Source organism: Athene noctua, chromosome 2, assembly GCF_965140245.1.
Source record: "Athene noctua chromosome 2, bAthNoc1.hap1.1, whole genome shotgun sequence".
In the NCBI taxonomy this organism is placed as follows: domain Eukaryota; kingdom Metazoa; phylum Chordata; class Aves; order Strigiformes; family Strigidae; genus Athene; species Athene noctua.
In genome coordinates this window covers 51,094,085-51,113,641 of record NC_134038.1, presented here as the reverse complement: position 1 = coordinate 51,113,641, position 19,557 = coordinate 51,094,085, and the positions used below count along the sequence as shown (strand labels likewise).

General features: G+C 40.6%; 1 protein-coding gene across 8 annotated transcripts in view; it reads right to left on the bottom strand.

The window, feature by feature from the left end:
• ZNF521 (zinc finger protein 521) overlaps nucleotides 1–19,557 on the bottom strand; it is a 232,445-nt gene that overhangs the window by 119,595 nt on the left and 93,293 nt on the right. For all 8 annotated transcript variants that reach the window (XM_074899058.1, XM_074899050.1, XM_074899051.1 and 5 more), the window contains one exon: nucleotides 15,768–19,120. In XM_074899058.1, the coding sequence (XP_074755159.1) occupies nucleotides 15,768–18,680 (2,913 nt within the window). In that variant the 5' untranslated portion in view covers nucleotides 18,681–19,120. The remainder of the gene's footprint in view (nucleotides 1–15,767; nucleotides 19,121–19,557) is intronic.

Sequence of the window (19,557 nt, the reverse complement as noted above, 5' to 3'; positions counted from 1 at the left end):
TGCTTTAAAAGGCAAAATTAAGAGTATATTCAAAAGTAAGATTCTGGTTTTTCACCGTAAGACTTAAAATCTGCAGTTATCCAGGCATCTAATGAGACAACTCAGATTCATAAAATTATTCAACTGCATAATTGTAGTATCAAGGACTCAATCCTAAGGTAACAGTCCTGGAGAGCTCAATTGTTATTTTGAAGATGCAATGAAGGCAAGGTAAGCCCTGAACTGCCACATCAAGGCAGTAACTCAAGAGACATGTATCTTTCTGTACAGCCACAGGCACCTTGCCTACATCAGCAAAAAGAAAAAAAAAGAAAACCACATATTTTTAAAGAATGTAAAGTCACAGAAAACTGGCACAGATGTAGTAAATTGCAAATTTCATATATATTAGTTGGGGAAGAAGTAAGGTTCACTGGAAAATGTGCATCAAAAACACAGCCTTTACATTTAACTTCTGAAGAGTGTTATGCAGCTGGTATCATCGATTATATTTTTTAAAAAAAGTTTTTTTTCCCTGACTCTAAACATTATTAAAGACTTGTGGAATTTGTTATTGGCATGTAAATTTAGATGCCTCATCCTAGACAGATAAAATGCCCATCCATTAAGTATGTTTCTACTTCAAGCCCATAGGCAGGAATATAAAGACTTTTTAAACCTATGTCATTTTGTCTTACCAAGTTAACTGAAAAATTAGTGACGAATCAAAGTCAACTCTGAAATTAAGTGTTCCTGTGGGCTCCTCTTTACAAATCTCCCATTGCTTCTCATACACGGAGGCTATTTTAATTTTCTTGATGACAATAACAAAATGTGTAGTGTCACTTCTCAGTGGAAACAATCATAAGCCTTTCTTGCCGTTTTTCATTTATACCAACTTTAGTTCTCTGAAATGTAACCAAGTTAAAACCTTATGTAGACAAATAAAATCAATGGGCACCCAGAAAACAAATCTGCTTTGACTTAGCTTTACAGTTATGATTTGTAAAGCCTGATGCTTTAAAAGATACACTTTTTCCCTTTTTTGTTGTTGTGATAATGCTGGTAACATTGGTAGAAATTCAGATTCAGTCTAAGGATTTCCTATTATATATGGTAAATTTAACCTTACTGCACTACATCTAGATCTATCAAAGACCTCTAAATAATGATAGTCACGATCAACGATTTATTATGCTAAGCTCTTTACAAGATGCTTTTTGATGCTGACATATAGAACAACAATATTGCATAAATAACAATCACTCTCCCTTTTTTTAAAACATTGTTTCCCTTTAGAACTAGTTAGAAAATATTTCTTACTCCCTGATGACTGGCACTATATATTGTTTATTAGCATACCCCTAGCATTATTCCTGATATGTGACTTTGTTCAAAAACAAAGAAACATAAACTTAATGGCTGGTCTTTTCTCTTGTTAGCACAGTGATGCAGAGTGCATGTCATGAATTGTCGGCAAAATTATGACTGATGTACTTAATGACAACACATACAAAGGTTGGGGGTTATTTTGAAGTCGAACACCAAAAAACAAAGTCATTTGACAACAACAACAACAAAATAATTTACTAGTACTTACTAGCCTCTTCAAAATGATCTGACATATTTGCAGAATCACACACAGAGTTTTTCTTTTTATCATGAAGGGTAGAATGCTTTTGTGACTGCTGCTTGATCAAACACTAGTTCTTTTTTGTTTCCAAACATATTCTAAAATGTCGACATCAACTTTTATTAGCTCAACACACACTCATCTCAAAGTGTCTAAACTTGTGCATGGTTAAGTTTTTATTTTAAAAGCAAACTCAGTAAATTCCATTTACTCTTAGATTTTCATATGATCAAAACCCAGTCATTTTCACAACATGCTGAACAAAACCCACGTACTTATTTCCATATGTTTCGCATTCTAAGGAAGTCCTTTTTCACTGCGAGTTACATCTTTGTCTCACAAGCTTTGTCAGAACCATGGGACTCATAACTGCTTATAGGAGCTCCTGGGTCCTGATGTGCTTCATGGCTGGTCCCAATTCCTTACTGGTGTGAAAACCAGGGGGAGACCCAACCCCTCCTTATTCTGTGTTGCCACAAAGGGGAAACTTGGGGGAATAAGACAGAAATGAACCCTGGGGTATTGCAGCTCCATGTCCCTTGCCTGGATAGCTGGGGAAGAAGCCTTGCAGCACCTATGTAGTACAGAAGAAAAATTGGGTTGTGACTCAAGGAGGCATTTGAATTTCTCTTGAGCGTCTCCAGACCTTTGTGATACAAGATGGCTCCACAGAGAAAGCAGCACAGGGCTGTGACAAACCATCCTTGCCTTGACACAGCTGTTTGCAGTGAGGAACCCTGTCTGAACTCCATGCCTCTCTGCCCGAGTCACCTGTGACTATGGAGGACTCAGCAGAACAGAGCAGGCACCCAGGCCTTGCTGCTCCAGCTCACAGCCCAGGGCATATCAGCTCCACACAATGATGAAGGCTGGACAGCTGAGGGCACTTACAACCTAACCTGCCTCCACTGCATTTGCCAGAGGACACCTGTCAGCCTCCTGCGAGAGACAGAAACATGACAACGTTCCCATTCTCCCCTCCAAGCACAAAAACAAGCCAGTGCACATTTCTTGTTACAGAGAAATATCAGCAAAGGTGGGCCACAGAAGACCCTTACCAGTGCATTTCCATACGGACTCAGGTAGGACCAGTACAGTATCTGGAGAAGCCGTACTGCGCTCTAAACTATGCCTTGTTGCAAAACCTCCAAAGACTTGTTTCAGAGGAAAGCGACACATACTTTATCAGACGGGATTAAGAAAGTGGTTAAATATTTTATATCTTATATTACTGTGATGTCATCTTTTACTAAAAGCTCTTTAATAAACAAGCCCACAAACCTTCACTAAGCCCCCTCCTGTCAAGAACTGAAGTGCCAGTTTGTCTCCCACATGCTGAGTGTAAATCTGAGGCCCAAATCATTCCTGGGGCCATTCAAAATTGTTGTAGAAGAGTAACTACTTGGACTAAGTGTCACACAAGAACACTGGGCAATCTGGTTGACTCTTGCATTCGTGTTCACTTGCATTCCTGTTTTCAGAACCAATTTAAAGCCTTCTGGCATGCAAAGCTTATTTGTGATGACATTTAATGAGCTTTGGATTGGGTCTTCAATCCATGCAGAGCATATGCATGTGTGTCTCTAACCTTCTGAATAATTTATGTCACCTAGACCTTTAATTATTGTCCTGATCCTCACTTGTCACTTCAGTTTTCAGAATTTCCTTTCTATAAAGGTGCCCAAAGTGTCCATGTCATGTCAAATGAGGCTTTGCTGCTTTTATAAATGGCCCAAGAATATGGTCTTTCAATTGGTACTTCAATTCTGTGTCCAGAATTTTATTTGCTTTTATAAACAAAATAAAAAATCCTAATAACCACTCTACTAGAGGATTTACAGTTCTATTCAGAAGTCCTTCAGAAGTATGCAGAAGATCCTTCTGTGCAGCCTTCTGTGCCCTGTGACTGTCTGAGGTATCCACACATTCTTCTTCTATTCCCCAGCCTCATTATATTACTTGAAAATGAACTGCATATGCTACTTATCTGCCCATGCTCCACCTCCTTGTCAAAGTCATTCAGAATTTTATCACCTGCCTATTTTGTTCTGACATTTCCCTAGTTTTGTACTATCAGGGAATTTCATCACCTTACTACTTACTCTTTCTTCCAGACTACTGATAATGCCGCATAAATTCAACAAAATTGGTGCAAATAATGATTCTTAAGGTTTTCCATTATTCACACCCCTCCAACCTAACCTGCTTCAATTCACAAGACTCCTATGCTTTCCATAACCAAGTCAGTGTTTCTTTTCTTTTTTAATCAAACAAAGTATCTCTCCCTAATGCCATACTTATTCACCCAACAGATTAGTCTTTTGTGCTATACCATTTCAAAAGCTTTGCTAAGATCCTGGTAAATCATGTTTATAGGCTCCTCTGTCAGCACTTGTGGCTACTCTCTCAAAATAATCTTTATTGAAAATTTTAAGCATGATCCTCCCTTTGTGAATCTTTGCCCTCTATCCTTCATTAAATCCAAACTTTCTATGTGTTCTTCTATCATGTCTTTGATTAGCCTTTCTCTCATGTTCCTCACTGTAAATCAAGCTCACAAACCAGTAATTTCATGCATAATCCTTACAACCCCTGTTAAATGTCTGTTTAGTAGCCTTTTCCCAGGCTGCTGATATCTCTTCTTAAAAGACTGTAGATTTATCTGCTTAATGTTTCCTTTTATCTTCAGCTCTTTTCTCTGAGAATTTGGGGATGGATATTTTTCTGTGTTTGTAAGTCACTTTTTCTATACTATATTCCATTATATTACACGTAATCCATACTTCACTCTTCTCCATAGGGAGGATATGCCACAAGCTCCACGACAAAGCATTTTTTCAACAGTATTGGTTTCCTTGATTACATATGCTATTTCTGGATCTTCTGTATCCCCCTTTTAACTGAATACTTGTTCCCTATATGAAATAACCAAAATTATGTCTTATAGCTTCTAGTGCACAGTGCCTACAGTCTCTCAGGCTTGCAGGCATCCCTAGTTTATTCTATACTCCTTTCACACCTCTCTTGCATGCACTACCAAAAATGGCTTTGACATGTACCTGTTAACCTACCAGTGACCTCTTATTTACCCTTGTCACACCAGTTAAGGGGACTTTCAAGGTTTTCTCCCCTCAGTTTCAGCACAGACTGAGGGTATGGATCAAGGACACAGCTGAGACAATCTGCTGCTGCCAAGAGAGCGATGCCACACCTTCCAATCTCCAATTCCCCTCTCCCAGACCAATCATTCACTCACACTTTCCCTGACATTAAATCCAGGGTGGAGCTAATGCAACCTGTTAAACCAACAGAAAGGTAACCTGACAAGAGAAAGTGAATAGCTTCCAACAAATCATACACAAAACCATGTTAAAACTTGCACATTAACTACAGCAACTTGCCAGTGCTAACTCCTAATGCTGCCAGATGATTTTTTACATCATCGTTTTATTAAGTGTTAGCAGTGTGCTTGGCCTTGCATAAGGCACAAGAGCAACCATGGTCCCAGTTTATTTGTCCATTTAGCCATTTTTCATCATAGCTCAGATTATCTTTGACAGTACCTTAATTGAGGATTTCTTTTCTATCTTCCTGGATGCTTATTTTGTCAACCTTAAGCTCTTATAAAACTAAGCATATGTTAGCCAGTTTCACTGCATAGTTAGCTATTTATCTTGCTTATGGGGCACTGTCATCTTGCATTTTTTTGAACTGACTAATTGCTAACTCTTCTCATTGCTCACACAACACCCTTTAATTAGCGTTTCCTGATTGCTTTTAAAAACCTGTTCATAGTGATTTTTTATGAGGATTTTATGAGGATTTTCCTGTTCTTCTGCTTTTGTTTAGCAGGGTCTTAAATATAACGGGGTCTCAATGTACATGCCTAGAGAAAGAATACAATCCATGCTGTAAGGTAAGCAGAATGAAAAATGGAAGAGAAACATTATTTTTTTTTAATTTCTTTCATTATGGTTACTTATTGCTTTAGTACACAAAATTCACTGAGTCAGAAATACAAATGTTCCTTCTAGCAGTACTTTCTTCTCTACTCTGCTTGAAGTCATGGTCTGCTGTTCTGTCTTTCACCTTTACATTCTGGAGTCTGCAATTAATCACATTTGTCTTCAATGTCTCTTAGTTACAAACCTTTCTTTCCCCTGACTGATGAAGTGCATTAACTTGCAATGTCTCTCATCCCACAGAAAGAACCACATCTTGCAACATCCAAAAATTACGCCTCTTCCCTTTGAGCTCTCTAATCCTTTAACCGTCTCTAGGTCTTTGAAACTCAGTACTGAAGTGACGTACCTGTCAGAAAAGTGACTCTAAAACCTAGCAGCACATGGCTGCGTATTTTTTTTCTCTCAATTAGTTCATAGCAGGTTTACATAGTTTATGAGTACAAACAGCTTTAAGTACTTTGAATTTGATTTGGGATCTGAAAAACAAATATGCTTCTTTCTGTCTCTCTGTCCTATGGCCTGATACTGGTTGAGGCCAAGCCTTTGAGCACTGCAAGTGTATGTGATGAGCAGTGCTCAGGAATCCAGGTTGACTGTCTCAGCAGCTGAACTTTCTGTCAGCATCCCCACCTCTTTCTGTCTCCTTACACTGCACTTATCAAATGCTGCTGCCAACCTGAGACCCTCTGAAACCAGAGAGCTGCTAACCCATCAAGAGGCAGCCCAACATTCAGCATCTCAGTATCAGAGCAGCTGTGTGGCTATGGACCTTAAGGAGAAACTATGATCAAGACTGCACTGATGATTTTGCAGATGACATGGCATCAAAGCACAGGCAGTAGAGCATGACTTGGCAGGTCTGAGATGCAAAAAGCTAATATTCTAAGCAAGCTGATAGACTTTTTTCCTTTTAAAGTTGCTTTTTTCCCCTTTAAAAAAGGCATACTGAGACAGACCGTCATTCAATAAAGCCACTACTTTCTTCACCAACAATCAGCAACAGATGTAGCCCAATAAAATTAATAGTTTGCAAGTACGCACAGGAGAATGCTCTTTTGTCTCTTTTCTCCATCACAAATTTTGTAAAAGCTTTCTGGATTTTAATAGAAAGGCAAAATCATGGGCTTTTTATATACCTTGTTTGGTTTGACTTAAACATTAAATCTGCTTTTCTCCCACACTATGGAAAATTAATGCTGATTAATTTCACTTTCCGAAGTATGACTCGGGCCCTCCCTCTGCCCTTAACTGTCCACTTTCAACTCAACATTTATTCCTGCAGAATTCTGGGCTATAACTTACTAAAATAATTTAATCCTACAGAATAAAACTTGTGCTCAAAAATATGCAACATTAATATTAATGTACAAACAGAAATATATTACTCATACATAATATATAAGAAATTAATTTTCATTGAAGTATCAGGAGAAGGATTAAACCCCTTAGATCCTTCTCATGCAATTAGCTCTGCACTTGGGGAAGTCAATGGGACTTCACAAATGAAGGCTTCACATGATAACACTGGCAAGACTGGGTTTTCACAAAGGCTTGCCTACACTACGAAATATGCCATGAGCAGAGTTCTATGATCATACTGCTGTAATTATAGTACTACGCTATATGGATACTCTTAGGCCACATCAATGTTAACAAATATACTGGTAGCAATTGAGCTGGCACACAGCTGCTGACACTGCAATGCTGCTTGACTGCGTGCCCGGTTGAAAAACCTCTGCTGGGGCAGCACAGCTGCCCGAGGAAGTGGTGTACCAGCAAAACAAGCACTCTGCTGAGCCAGTCTTCAACGCTATCCACAATGATTTGTGTCTAGCTGTTTTCTCCTGTGAAGACATACTTGCTTTCCTCTAAGGGAATTAAGGGAACTTCCCAGAATTCCCTCTGTCCTATTTCATAATCTTTTACTTTACCATTACTTCTTAAAATTCCAGCAGTTCCTCTTAGGTACATCCTGTAATAAGCTCATTTCTTTTTGCATGGGGCTTCAATTTACTATTTCCCTACCAGAAAAAAAAAATAAAAATTGCAGAATTTGTTTCAGTAGCATAATGTCATAATTCTAGATCTGCAGGATTTCAGCCATTCCACCACCATCACACAAACTACCAGCTGTGAAGCAGAGAACATAACTGAGGAGCTATAGTTAAGATGGTTCAGGAAAATCGTCAGGTGATGCCCTGACTAGGCCTACGAAAGAAGCACCAAGCAGCAGAACAGAATCAGTTGCAAGTTGGCCACTGTCAGTGATGTTTGCAAGGTTTTCATACGTAGAAAGCCATGTTCCTAGAATTTGGCACTGAACCTATTCCAGTCATCAGAGCAGAAAACAAAAAGAGGACTGCTGTAGCACTGGGAAAACAAATACAAAAGGAAATCTGGAAGCTTGGAGTCTCAGATCATTTTTTGTTGGTGAACCACCCCATTTCCTACTGGAAAATGTAGAGGAAGAGGTGGCCTTCCAGATATGAAAAGACATTAAGTGTACCTTTTTGCTCAGAATGCTGAATCTGAATAATAGATAAAAAACAGAGTAAGTCCATCCCACACAGGATCCAAAACTGTGGAAGTATGATTGAAGGGGACAAATACCTCCTTCTTTCCTACCTCCCACCTTGTTTTTGAGTACACAAGCAGCAAGCAATTTTTAAATGCCTTATTTGTAAATGGCTGTATTTTTAAGTTGCTCTTCAGAGGCATTTCACAGGTATTACCAATGATCAATGCATGTGAGGCTTTCATCTTGATGAATTCAGGCCTCCAATAAAATCTGTAGGCAGGAGGTTTTACATATTATTACTGGTAGGACTGTACTGAGATGCTCAGTATCAGGAGAGGCCCCTTTTATTCCCTGACTTACGAAGCCATCTACTTAGCAACAAAGATTTAGCCACCGTGATGAACACAGTAACATCAACATACATCTGGTAGACAGGCCCAAAGAATGGTGGAAACCACAGAATCACATAATGGTTGAGACTGACCTCTGGGGGTCCTCTGGTCCAGCCCTCCTGCTCAAGCAGGGCCATCTAGAGCCAGACCATGTCCAGATAGCTTGTGAGTATCTCAAAGGACAGACAGCCTCTCTAGGTAACCCATGCCAGTGCTCAGTCACCCTCACAGTAAACGTGTTTCCTGATGTTCAGAGGGAACCTCCTGTGTGTCAAATTGTGCCCACTGTTGTTGTGAAGAACACGTGCAAGGCCAAGGGATTGAGAAACTGCATGCATAGCAAAGAGATAAGGAAGCTGGACTGCTGAAAACCAAGATGTTTGCCTGGTAGGAGAGCGGCGCGTGGACACTACAACGGGACCAATCATAGAGGGCAAAAGGGTGCGTGGACAAGTAGCTTTAGCCTATTAGCAATCATGTAGCTGGGCGTGTACTTTATGGGAGACTATAAATTGCTGTGTATCCTTTAATAAAGTGGCATTAACTCGATCACATTGGTCGTATAAGTTATGTCCGGGACTTCCGTGTCAGCACACTGCCTCTTGTCCTGAAATGTCCCATGGCGAGACAGATGTCAGCAGGAGACACATTTCTGCTGTCACATACAGCAGAACACACTGTATAAAATACTACATGTAATGTTTTATACAATAATCTGTAGTGCAATGCAGGAAACGGAATAAATGAAAGCTGGGTTTGGGAGGAAAAAAAAGTACCTAAGGGTTTTGAACAATCAGCTATAAGACCAATTACTAGTCATCACAGAACTATGGGAGGTCAAAGAAACAAGATGCTACATATCAGGTGGTTCATTCATGTTAATTTTGTAGAACTTTGTGAAACAATCAGTACTGGGGCTAAATATCAATTTTAAATTAATGGTTAGCCCATTTTATTTCTTTGATGACAGAGCAACAAATTCCTGTGTTATGCTTGTTGTATGAGACAAGTAATACACACATTACGTAAAACAACTTTATTAAGCAGTGGTAAAAAACTTCTCGAAACATTTACAGTCACTTGAGAAGGTGGTCTGTGAGCACCACAAAGAACAGATCGCGAGTTCTTATGGATTCATCCGCTGTGACTGATTGAATTTTGTGTAAAAACCAGGTATAAACTTCAGTTAAAGCCATCTTCCTGGTTTGGATCTTTAAAAGGCCTCTTTCCTGTCTGGATTCTATAAACTGCTGGGTTACCTCTCTTCCCAAACGCTGTAAAAACTTTATAGGCTTTGAGATTCCTATTCATCTATTAAGTTTTTCTTGAAAGTCACCCAGAGTTGTCCAAAAGTAAGAGGGGGAAGAGAGAGAATTCTCTAGAGATATGAAAACCAGCAGACAAAAAGAGACATGCCATGATCTCCTGTATCTTGTTCCTAAAGATACTCAGGCTAGAAAAACAGGGGAAATTTCTTGTTGTTTCTACCCAGTTCTGATGTCAGAATACAAACACTCATAACTATTCTGATTTTCCTCTGGGGCTGTGCAGAAGGGAAACTGTGGCATGTTACTTTGGTCACTTGGCCAGCAGATACATGCACCGTGAAACCCTCGTGAGGACAGTGGGTTGCACAGCTGACCTGCTGGGAGTATAAATCTCAGGATGTTTTGTCTCATAAAGCTTTGTTGAATCTACATTTGCCCTCTCTAGAGATGCTTAAGTTCTTCATCCACATTCCTGTGTCCCTCTCTAGTTCTTCTGCCTTTCTTCAAGCAGGCATTCCCCACCACCACCACACTGTATCACAGAAATCTTCATTTGGTGTTCTTGAAAACTTTGGAGAACATGTTATCCTTTCTTCTCCTCATGCAAAGCTTTCCACAGGTGTGAAAAAGGTGCCTCTCCAAATTCCTCATCTGAAGCCTCTGACAAATAACAAGACAGACAAACTATTAGATTTTAATGATCAGTGGACAGGAAACTAAGCAAACACTACAATTACCCCTCTGTTCAGCAGCTCCCAGACAACATATGGCCTTCCTTTCACAGACTGAATTCATGGTGTGTGTGAGGAGGTGGGAAGTTTGCTGTTTACCTCTGGAAGGATTTACAGCAAGAGGATAATAACTAACACTATCCTTGTTAAATTCTGAGAGGACTCTATCTCAGTTCACTACTGAAAATGTAAAGACAAAGAGAAGAAAAATGCTTAAGCCTCTATCCTGTTAACCACTTCATGGCAGTGTTACTACCAGAAATTGAGCATAGTGTAGTGTGAAGGAAGCCTACTGTGGCAAGAGAAACGGGGTAGCCTTTCTTAAAAACACATATGGTCACATCTTAAATAATATTTTCCTGAAAGCAATGTCAAAACAATGAAAGACAAAAAAGGTATTTATAGTGAGCTCATTCTGAAACTCCAGATGCAGAAAATACATTTGCCACATATTAGTTCCACAAACTATTTCAAAGCCAAATCTTTGTGCCAGCAACAAACCTTCTTTACCTTCTTCTGTCCCTGGATCCAGAATCCAGCATGAAAATCACTTGTTCTGGGCCTGGATTCACTGACAGGAAATCCAATGCACTACTTCTTACGTTTACATTGCAAGTTTATGTGCTTATTCATAAAAAATCCTGTAGCCAGAATGATCGACTCGGATTGCTGATGAGGAGGATTATTTTAATTTCTTTATGTATTTCAATTAAATGCATGAGTATTGATTTCAGTGCATTTTTTCAGTTAAAAACACAGTGATTTATATTGCTAAAATGCTATTGCCTGCCCTGCCAAAAGCATGCATCTGGGAACATTTCTGGGTTGCTCACAGTCTTTTCTCTCTTCTTTCCGCCTCTGACTGCCAGTGCCTGCTGTTGAAACAAACCAGCTACTTCAAAAGGCAGTTCCTGTTTTCTGTCTTTGTGAGTCTGGCAGTGTTTTGAGAAGGGGGAAAAATAGTAAGAGAATAAAGGTAGATTCAAGGCCCATGAATAAAGAGAAAACAGTGTAATGATGAAACAGTACACCTACCTGAGCTCCATTCTTTCTCCCAGGGTGATACCATTTCTGGATTCATCTGAGGTCGAATAAGTTGAGTTTCAAGGAGCCACCTGCTCTCCGCAGCATCTGAATTTTGTGACCCCGTCTCTACAAGCTCATTGTCAGCCTGCACTTTCAAGGCTCCTTCCAGAATGGTGCTGTGATGTGCCCAGTGTCCCCTGCTGTGACATGCCCATCCTGGCATACAGCTCTGCACAGCCACAACAGGACAGAAGAGCGGCCCCAGATTCAGACTTATTCTGTTTCTTCAGCTGGTGTGACAGTTGCTAGGTCTCTCCTTTGTGCAGCACTTTTCATACTCTCTACTACAGTGAGTTTCTGCAAGTCTTTTGCAACACCTAAATAAGCATCTTTATTCTTTTAGTAATTTGGCAGTGTACTTGCACTGCTCCTTCTCTTCTCAGGACCAGAAAACCCAGAGTGTTCTTGTATTATTAATGAAGGACTGTCTGCATTGCCACAGGTAATACGGTATTCACATGAGCTTCATATTCATGGAACAAAGTGATACATAACTTAAGATACTTACAGAAGCAATTATGCTTGCTGAGCAGCTATTCTGGAAGTTACCAACAGGACCCCAAACTGAGTACAGTTGCACGTATGGATACACTAGCATAATAGGTTTTACCAGTAAACTGTTGGTGCAAGCTGGAGTCCATTCCCTCCTCCCCTGCCAGCTAGGCAATTAACAATAGAACTATTATCGTACAGTTATGTCGGTATGATTCTGCATGTACAGAAGTGGCAAAGCTTAAGAAGTGAGGGCACACCTTCTGCTGAGTCAGGAGTTCTCTCATTAGGTGCACAACAGTGTATTAAGGAGGAACAAGAGAAGCAAGGCCACACAGTTTTTCCTGAATACTGCTTTTCATCTTTCAAGTGCTTTACAAATAATGTATCACAATTAAGCGTGGCAGCACACTTTGCAGGAACTATCAGTCTTATTTTCTGACTAAGGAAAATGAAGTAGAGATGTTCCATGTAGATTTGTCAGAATCAACAAAGCAAACAAGTGACAGAAAAAGGACTGATGTCTAGTTCCCGTTTCACTATCGTAGCAGACCTTGTTCTCCACTTTTAAATATTAACTATCACCAAGAAGGTTATTATCCTAGCCCAACAGTGTGCTTGCAATGATTCAAGATCTTTACAAGAAATGTACAATCTGCATTCAGCATCTCATTAAGCTCAAAGAATAAATTACAGATTTACCAATTTTAGAGCTTTTGCGATAGCTAGCTATCCACAATCTGTCTGTTTGATCTGTCTGACAGCTTACAGGGCTGAATGAGTTCTGACCCGTTCCTTAAGTTGTAACCAATGATGAGCATTGCCTGTCATTTCCCACTCCAACTGAAAGGTAACTTTCAGTGAAGATGATTCAGGTCAACATCTTTCACTTAGCAAACAGGGTGAGCTCAGCAGGTGATGGGCTTGGCTGATGACATTATACCATGTTAAGGTAATTGCACCCTATCGTGTCATTGAGTACAGGCTAAAAAGGGAAGTTTTCAAGTTCAACCATGAGAATACTTGGCAAAGAAGCCAGAAGTGACATTTTTTAGTGTTATCTTTTGTCTTAAAAAGGTATTTTCTAGTATTCTTACCATAGTATCTATTACTGAGTAACAAAGGGTATTCAGCACTACTAATGGTCTCCATATTTTTCTTGCCTTAGGAAAGAAATTTCCTTTATATAAAGGTTGAAATCTCAAACCACATGACTCTCAATAATGCAAATGAAACCTTCACTCCTTAATATTATGATTTTTTTGTTGAAAATTTCCCCAAAATAGCATGTTTAAGTAGCCGTCTTCAACATCCCATTCAATTCAGGAAATATCCTTCCAGTGCAGTAGCAAAGTCACTGACTAATAAAAAATTTTAGAAATCCAATTTGTTTTTACTGTTTGTGTTATATGCTTATGTTTTCATTTCCCTCAGCCTGGACATCCACCCTGTAGTGTTAAACATTTGTGTATTACCACTTTCAATTTTGATTCTCATTGCTATAATGCTTGTGTCACTACAATTTGAAACCAATAATATCTGTTAGAAAAATAAATTATCTTTCAGGATTTTACAAACATGCATTTATGGTTTCCAGAAGTATTAATGCTCTATCAGGAACTTGATAGCTTTGTTCTTCCCATGAGAAAAGAATCTGAAAGTCTACATTACTTGTGTGGAGACTAGAACCATAGACACTGAAAAAAATCATTTGCAAGAACTGAATGAGGGCGAGGGACAAATGGTGATTTGAAAGCAGGTAAATGCTATTCACAAATCTTGCTGTAGTTTAAAAGGCTTTTTCATCTTAAATACATTTCTAAGAGAAAAATCGACACGAGTAAGAGGGAACATGATGCCAATCAGAAGAAGACATAGGAACCCTGGTTATACCTGATCCAAGTACAAGAAGATTCACTGATGACACTGAAGGTAACTGACCTTGTATCACCATAATAGACCCGCAAAACTCTTTTTGTCTAGTTTACAAGCAAGAGAAAGACAAGTTGGTAACATCACGGCAACTGTCTTAACACACATGACTCTGAGGTAGCTTGGAATTGGCTTGAGGTAGCAGGAATTGGCTTCCAACAGGGCTGGGAAGAGAGATTTCATGTAGTCATTTGGGGAAAGATGACAGAAACAGAAACCGGGATGACTGAAACTACCAAAACCATGCAGCTGCTAATCCTGTGGTTCCCACTCAGTAGCAGTACTACAGGACGATCATTGCCATGAACTGCACCAAATGGGAGCCATTCCTTTTCCCTCTTCTTTGAAAAGAAGGTATTTCTTAGACCTGCAGTTCTCAGTCTAACAACCTGCTCCTTCCATAAACCCCACACCACATCCTATTCCCCATGTGTCCTCCACCACCACTCAATGTGCAAACTAGAGATGCAGAAGTCATGAAAACATAGGGACCTTCCCTGGCAGATGCATCCTGCCTGGTACTTCACCCTCGTCTCCCAGCTCCACTTCCCATTTCCTGGCACTCCAGGCCCTGTGCTACCCCAGCGGCCTTCTCCCAGCCTATCTTCATCTATGTTCTCAGTAGCTCCACAAATACCTACCTCTTGGTCCACATATCCTTATCTATCTTCCCTCTTCTCTCTCTGCCTCCCTCCTGCCCTCCAGTTTGCACAACACTGATGACAAGCTGAGAGATTTCCTACCCAACCGACGGGCTCACAAACAGGGAGTGAAGAAGGTGATGGAAGAGCTGCAGCTCCCCAGACACACGGTATCCATACACATTCACAGCAATTGGTTGCACTCTGATTGTACCATTACAGGCTAAAAGCTTTCTTGAAACAAAAGCTATTATTTCTTATCATTTGTCTGTGCTGTGTCTTTAGGCTTCTTGAACTGTAAGGGGTCATTATGCAAGACACCATGCCTAAAATATTAACTCTAAGTCATTCTACTGATGATATTTCTGAAGATAAAACAGATTCTCTCAGCACATGACCCCCCTACCTTCCCATATACAGGTGTTATTACTTGGTCACTGGTGAATAAGGAAGCAGATGAAATATTTCAAGAGTTTGATATTTACTTTCTAAGTTATGCTGCATGAATGGGATTTCAATCATCACGCACTAGGTGTTTCAGCGACATCAAAATGTTGTTCATCAGGAATGGAAAGAAAAACACAAGCAATTGCATCCAAAGGACTGATTTCCCAATTTACCTTAGGCTAGCGTTGTACTTCTACTTAATCAAAATATGCTATAAGAGGAGAAAATGAATGTCTACAACACAATTTACAAAAAAACCCCTCAATTTGTTGCTCACAAATATTTTTTAAAAATCCACCCCTTATGCCAGCATTCTGGCTCCCTGTATTCTATTCCTCTGTCATTAATGCTCTCTGCCGTAAGCACAACTTCTAGCTGGGGATTCCAGCACGTAAGGGAGCTAGGGTAAGATTCCAGATCTCAGTTGTGCTGGCATGAAGATAGGTCTCCTCAGTGATACAGAAGACAATATCCTAGGGAGACTGGAATTAGTCCTATTCCGCACAATTCAATCCAAGATGTAAGGCATATCAAGAAGCAAGTAATTACTAGCTAATGGCTACGGATGGAAATGTAACATGGTTCAGTCTAAGCGTTTGATGAGAAGTGACAAGACAGCTTGAAAAAAGGGGGATTTTTTCCAAAAGGATGGAAGTTGTCAAGAGCAAAGAAAAAAGGGTTACCTCTTCAGTTTGGGAGGGGCTGATTCTGGGCATTGGAGATACTTGTGGTGTTTTCAGCTGTGTACTGTTGCTGTCTGGAACAAGCTCTCTGTGGATTGACTGAATATGGTTTTGGAGTTCACTTTCTGATTCAAATTTAACATTGCAACTAGAACATCGAGTCTTCAGTCCCCCTGCCTTGCTTTTGTTCTCAATGGAACTCAAGTTCTCATTTTGGCCCATGCCTTGTCTGTTACTGCTTGAAGGGATGTTGACACTTGGACTACCACTTTTACTGAGATTAACACAGCTAGCACACAGACCGTATGGCAGACCGTTGATGTCAAGTTTCACTAAATCCTGTTTTGAGCGGAATTCCTTCAGGCAAGAAGCACACTTGTACAGTTTCTGGAGATGCTGTGTGCGTCCCGTGGACTGCACGGCAGAACCGTTTCCAGTTTTCTGCATGTGGAACGTGCCATGGATTTTCAGTTCCAGCGTGGAGGTCACTGTCTGCATGCACACCACACAGCGAAACCCCGTCAAGGAGTTCCTCAAGTCAGGGTGCATTTGGCAATGCTCTAAAAATTCCTCCTCACTCTGGAGGGGCATCTTGCAAATCCTGCAGTTTCCAGTGTCCAGGCTCTTACTATGTGTGACCTTATGTTCAGTAAGAGTCAGAAGAGATGGAAACCGCTCACCACAGATTGGGCACATATAATGTTTCACTGGTCCCAAGTGTGTCTGCATGTGTTCTCGGAGCCCATTTTCAGAGAAGAATGTTCGAGAACACACATTACACTTGTAATTCCCTTTAATGAGTTCAGCCTTTTTCTTCACTATGGCACTCTCTCCAGGTCGAATGTTGTGGTCTCGAAGCTGGTGATTTTGCAGGAGAGTCTCCATGGTATAAGCTGCTCCACAAATGTCACAGCCATACATAGGCTCAGATGTGTCCACATCTTCTTCGCTGCCATCGTGGCTGTTATGGGACTCCTGGCTATTTGTCAACAAGGTCTGGAGTTCCACTTCCTCTTTCTGAACCTGCTCAGATGCCCCATTCGTTCCACAGTTTGGAGTCTTCGTTTCAAAAACACAATGTTTTTCCCTTAAATGCTTTTCCAGCAAGATGATAGCATGGAAAGCTTTGCTGCAGAACTTGCAGTTGTACTTCTTGCTGTGTGTGGTAATGTGACACTGCAGCTCCACCTCTGTACCAAAGGACTCGCCACAGAAGATGCACTTGTGTACTTTGCCTTGGTTCTCCAGGTGGTTGTGTTTAACATGAAGCTGTAGGTCAGTCTCATTGCGGAAATCCCAGTTGCAAGATGTACATCTGTATACCTTCTTTTCATTGCTGTGCTTCACAGCCAAGTGTAGCTGAATAGAGACTTTCGAGTCAAAAACCTCTTGGCACAAGGTGCAGCGGAAGAACACAAATGTATGCATGTCCAGTAGGTGTTTCTGCAAGTCATCCACAGAAGTGAATTGCTTGTCACAGCTTTCACAGATGTAGTAGGTTGAGGTGATCATGAAATGAATGGTAACATGCTTCAGCAGAGACTCCTGATTTGGAAATTCCTTGTTGCACTGAGGGCAGGTCAGTTTTGGCAGGACAGTGTCCAGATGTGTTTTTAAATGAGTCTGAAAACCGTCCAAGGAAGTATACTTAGCACCACACTGATTACAAATATATTCACCTGCAGGACGAGGAGGAGCACCTCCAACTGCCTGCATCATCTTTAAAGAGGTCTGCTCAATGGTTACAGGAGATAAGGGGCTCATGGCTCTGGATTTTTTTCCATTGTGGATGTAATTCAGTGCCAAAGGAATGTTCTTATGGTTCTCCTTGATATGCTTGTTCAGTTTAAGAACACTATTAAATATTGGAGAATTAGTACAGTAAGAACAAGAATACACTTCCACCACTGGATCTTTTGGGGTTCCAAGCACAGGGGAACCAAAACGGGAACTGCTAAGATCACAATGGACTTGTCTAATATGCTCTTCCAGAGAAGAATCTGTAAGAAATCCCATGTAGCAATGGGGACAAAAGAATGCATTACTGTCCTTAGCAGCAGGATTGGCAAATCCATGAGAACATCGGATGTGTTCCTGAAGGGTGTTGAGGTCATTGAACACTTCAGAGCAGAAGTTGCACTGGTACACCATGGCGGGCATGGTAGAAACAATCAGTGCTGGGTCCGGAGCTTCATGGACTTGCTTAAGATGTTCATTCAGATTGTAGAGAGATGGCAATACCTCCAAACAATACTGACAGATATGGGCTTGTTCGGGTTTATCTAAATGCATAGTTTTCAGGTGTATCTGCAAAACTGCAAGGCTGGAAAATAACTGCTTGTTGCAATAAATGCAGCTATAGGTAACTTTTGCCTGTTTACTCGAAGGACCAGTGATATCTGGCACTTGCTGAGCTGCCCGCTTCCTTCCACGACCTTTTGGTATGGGAGGAGCTGTTTCCACCATTGTTGAACTATCCACCGAGAGATTCGAATCTGGAGTGGTGCTAGAGACTGAGGTGTAGCCCACAGTTACCAACGACGGGCTGTTGCTGTGGTTGCACGACTCTGGCTGCTGGTGACTGTCCATGTGGCTGTACAGCTCCTCCACAGTATGAAAGTTCTCAGAGCAAATGCTGCATGAATTCTTCTTCTCACCATTATGAGCCTGCTCCATGTGATTCACCAGAGACGTTTCCTCTACAAAGAGTTCATGACAGTAAACACACTGAAGAGCAGATCGGTCTTCATTAGGGGAACACTCGGGGTGACATTCTGCAATGTGCTTCTGAAGATCTTCAGGAAAATCAAAGCCTTCTTCACACTGGCTGCATTTCTGAGTGTCTTTCATTTTCCAGTCCTCCATCCGGGAAGCGGACTGAGAGCCATCTTTGTTCCTCTCGTGAACCTGCATGTGACCATGCAGCGAACTAGACGACAGGAATCCACGCCTACAAATGGCACACTTATATGGCTTGTTGGACGTATGAGTCTTTAAGTGTATTTTAAGATGATCACTCCTTGAGAATGCTGCATCACATTCACTGCAGTGATATTTCTTGTCTCCCGTATGAAGCTTTATGTGGCGGTCCCTGCTCCGTTTGTGTTTGAAGAGACGACTGCAATATGTGCATTTGAAAGGGAGCTTGTCACTGTGACTTTGCTCGTGGTGCTTTAAGTAGCTGAGGCGGCTGAACGATTTGTCACAAAACTGGCATGGATAGGGCAACCCTGGGCCTCCTTCCTCTTCACCAAAATCACAACCTTCTCCATGGCTCGGGGAAGTCTGGTCCTTGCTAGAAGGTGATGATGCTGGCCATGAGCAAGTGGGGTCATCCTCAACATCCACTCCATCTGAAATGAGAAAGAAACATGCCCACAAGCTTAATCCCTACAGTTCAAAGGAGATAGCAAATGCATACGAACAACACAGATCTGCCACTCCTAAATAGCTAAAATGTATTAGACTAGGGTATTTCTTACACCTGTATCCACAGCTTCAAGACCACGTTTATTTTTATCAGACTGTAAAACATTAAAAGTTATTAAATAGTTCTGTGCTTGTATTAACTTTTTATTGCTTTCTTATCATTCTTTCTCAGTTGCAGGATATGCATTATACATTGACAACTTTATTAAAATGCAGATTTTAATATATTTAATGTTTCTTTTGTATCAATTGTAAAATGATTTGCATATTTTGTGAGCATCCAAAGAGTCAAAGGAAAGGAGAAAATATTACAGAAATGATTTAAAATTAATGCAGTAACCCACATGCCTAACATTTAATG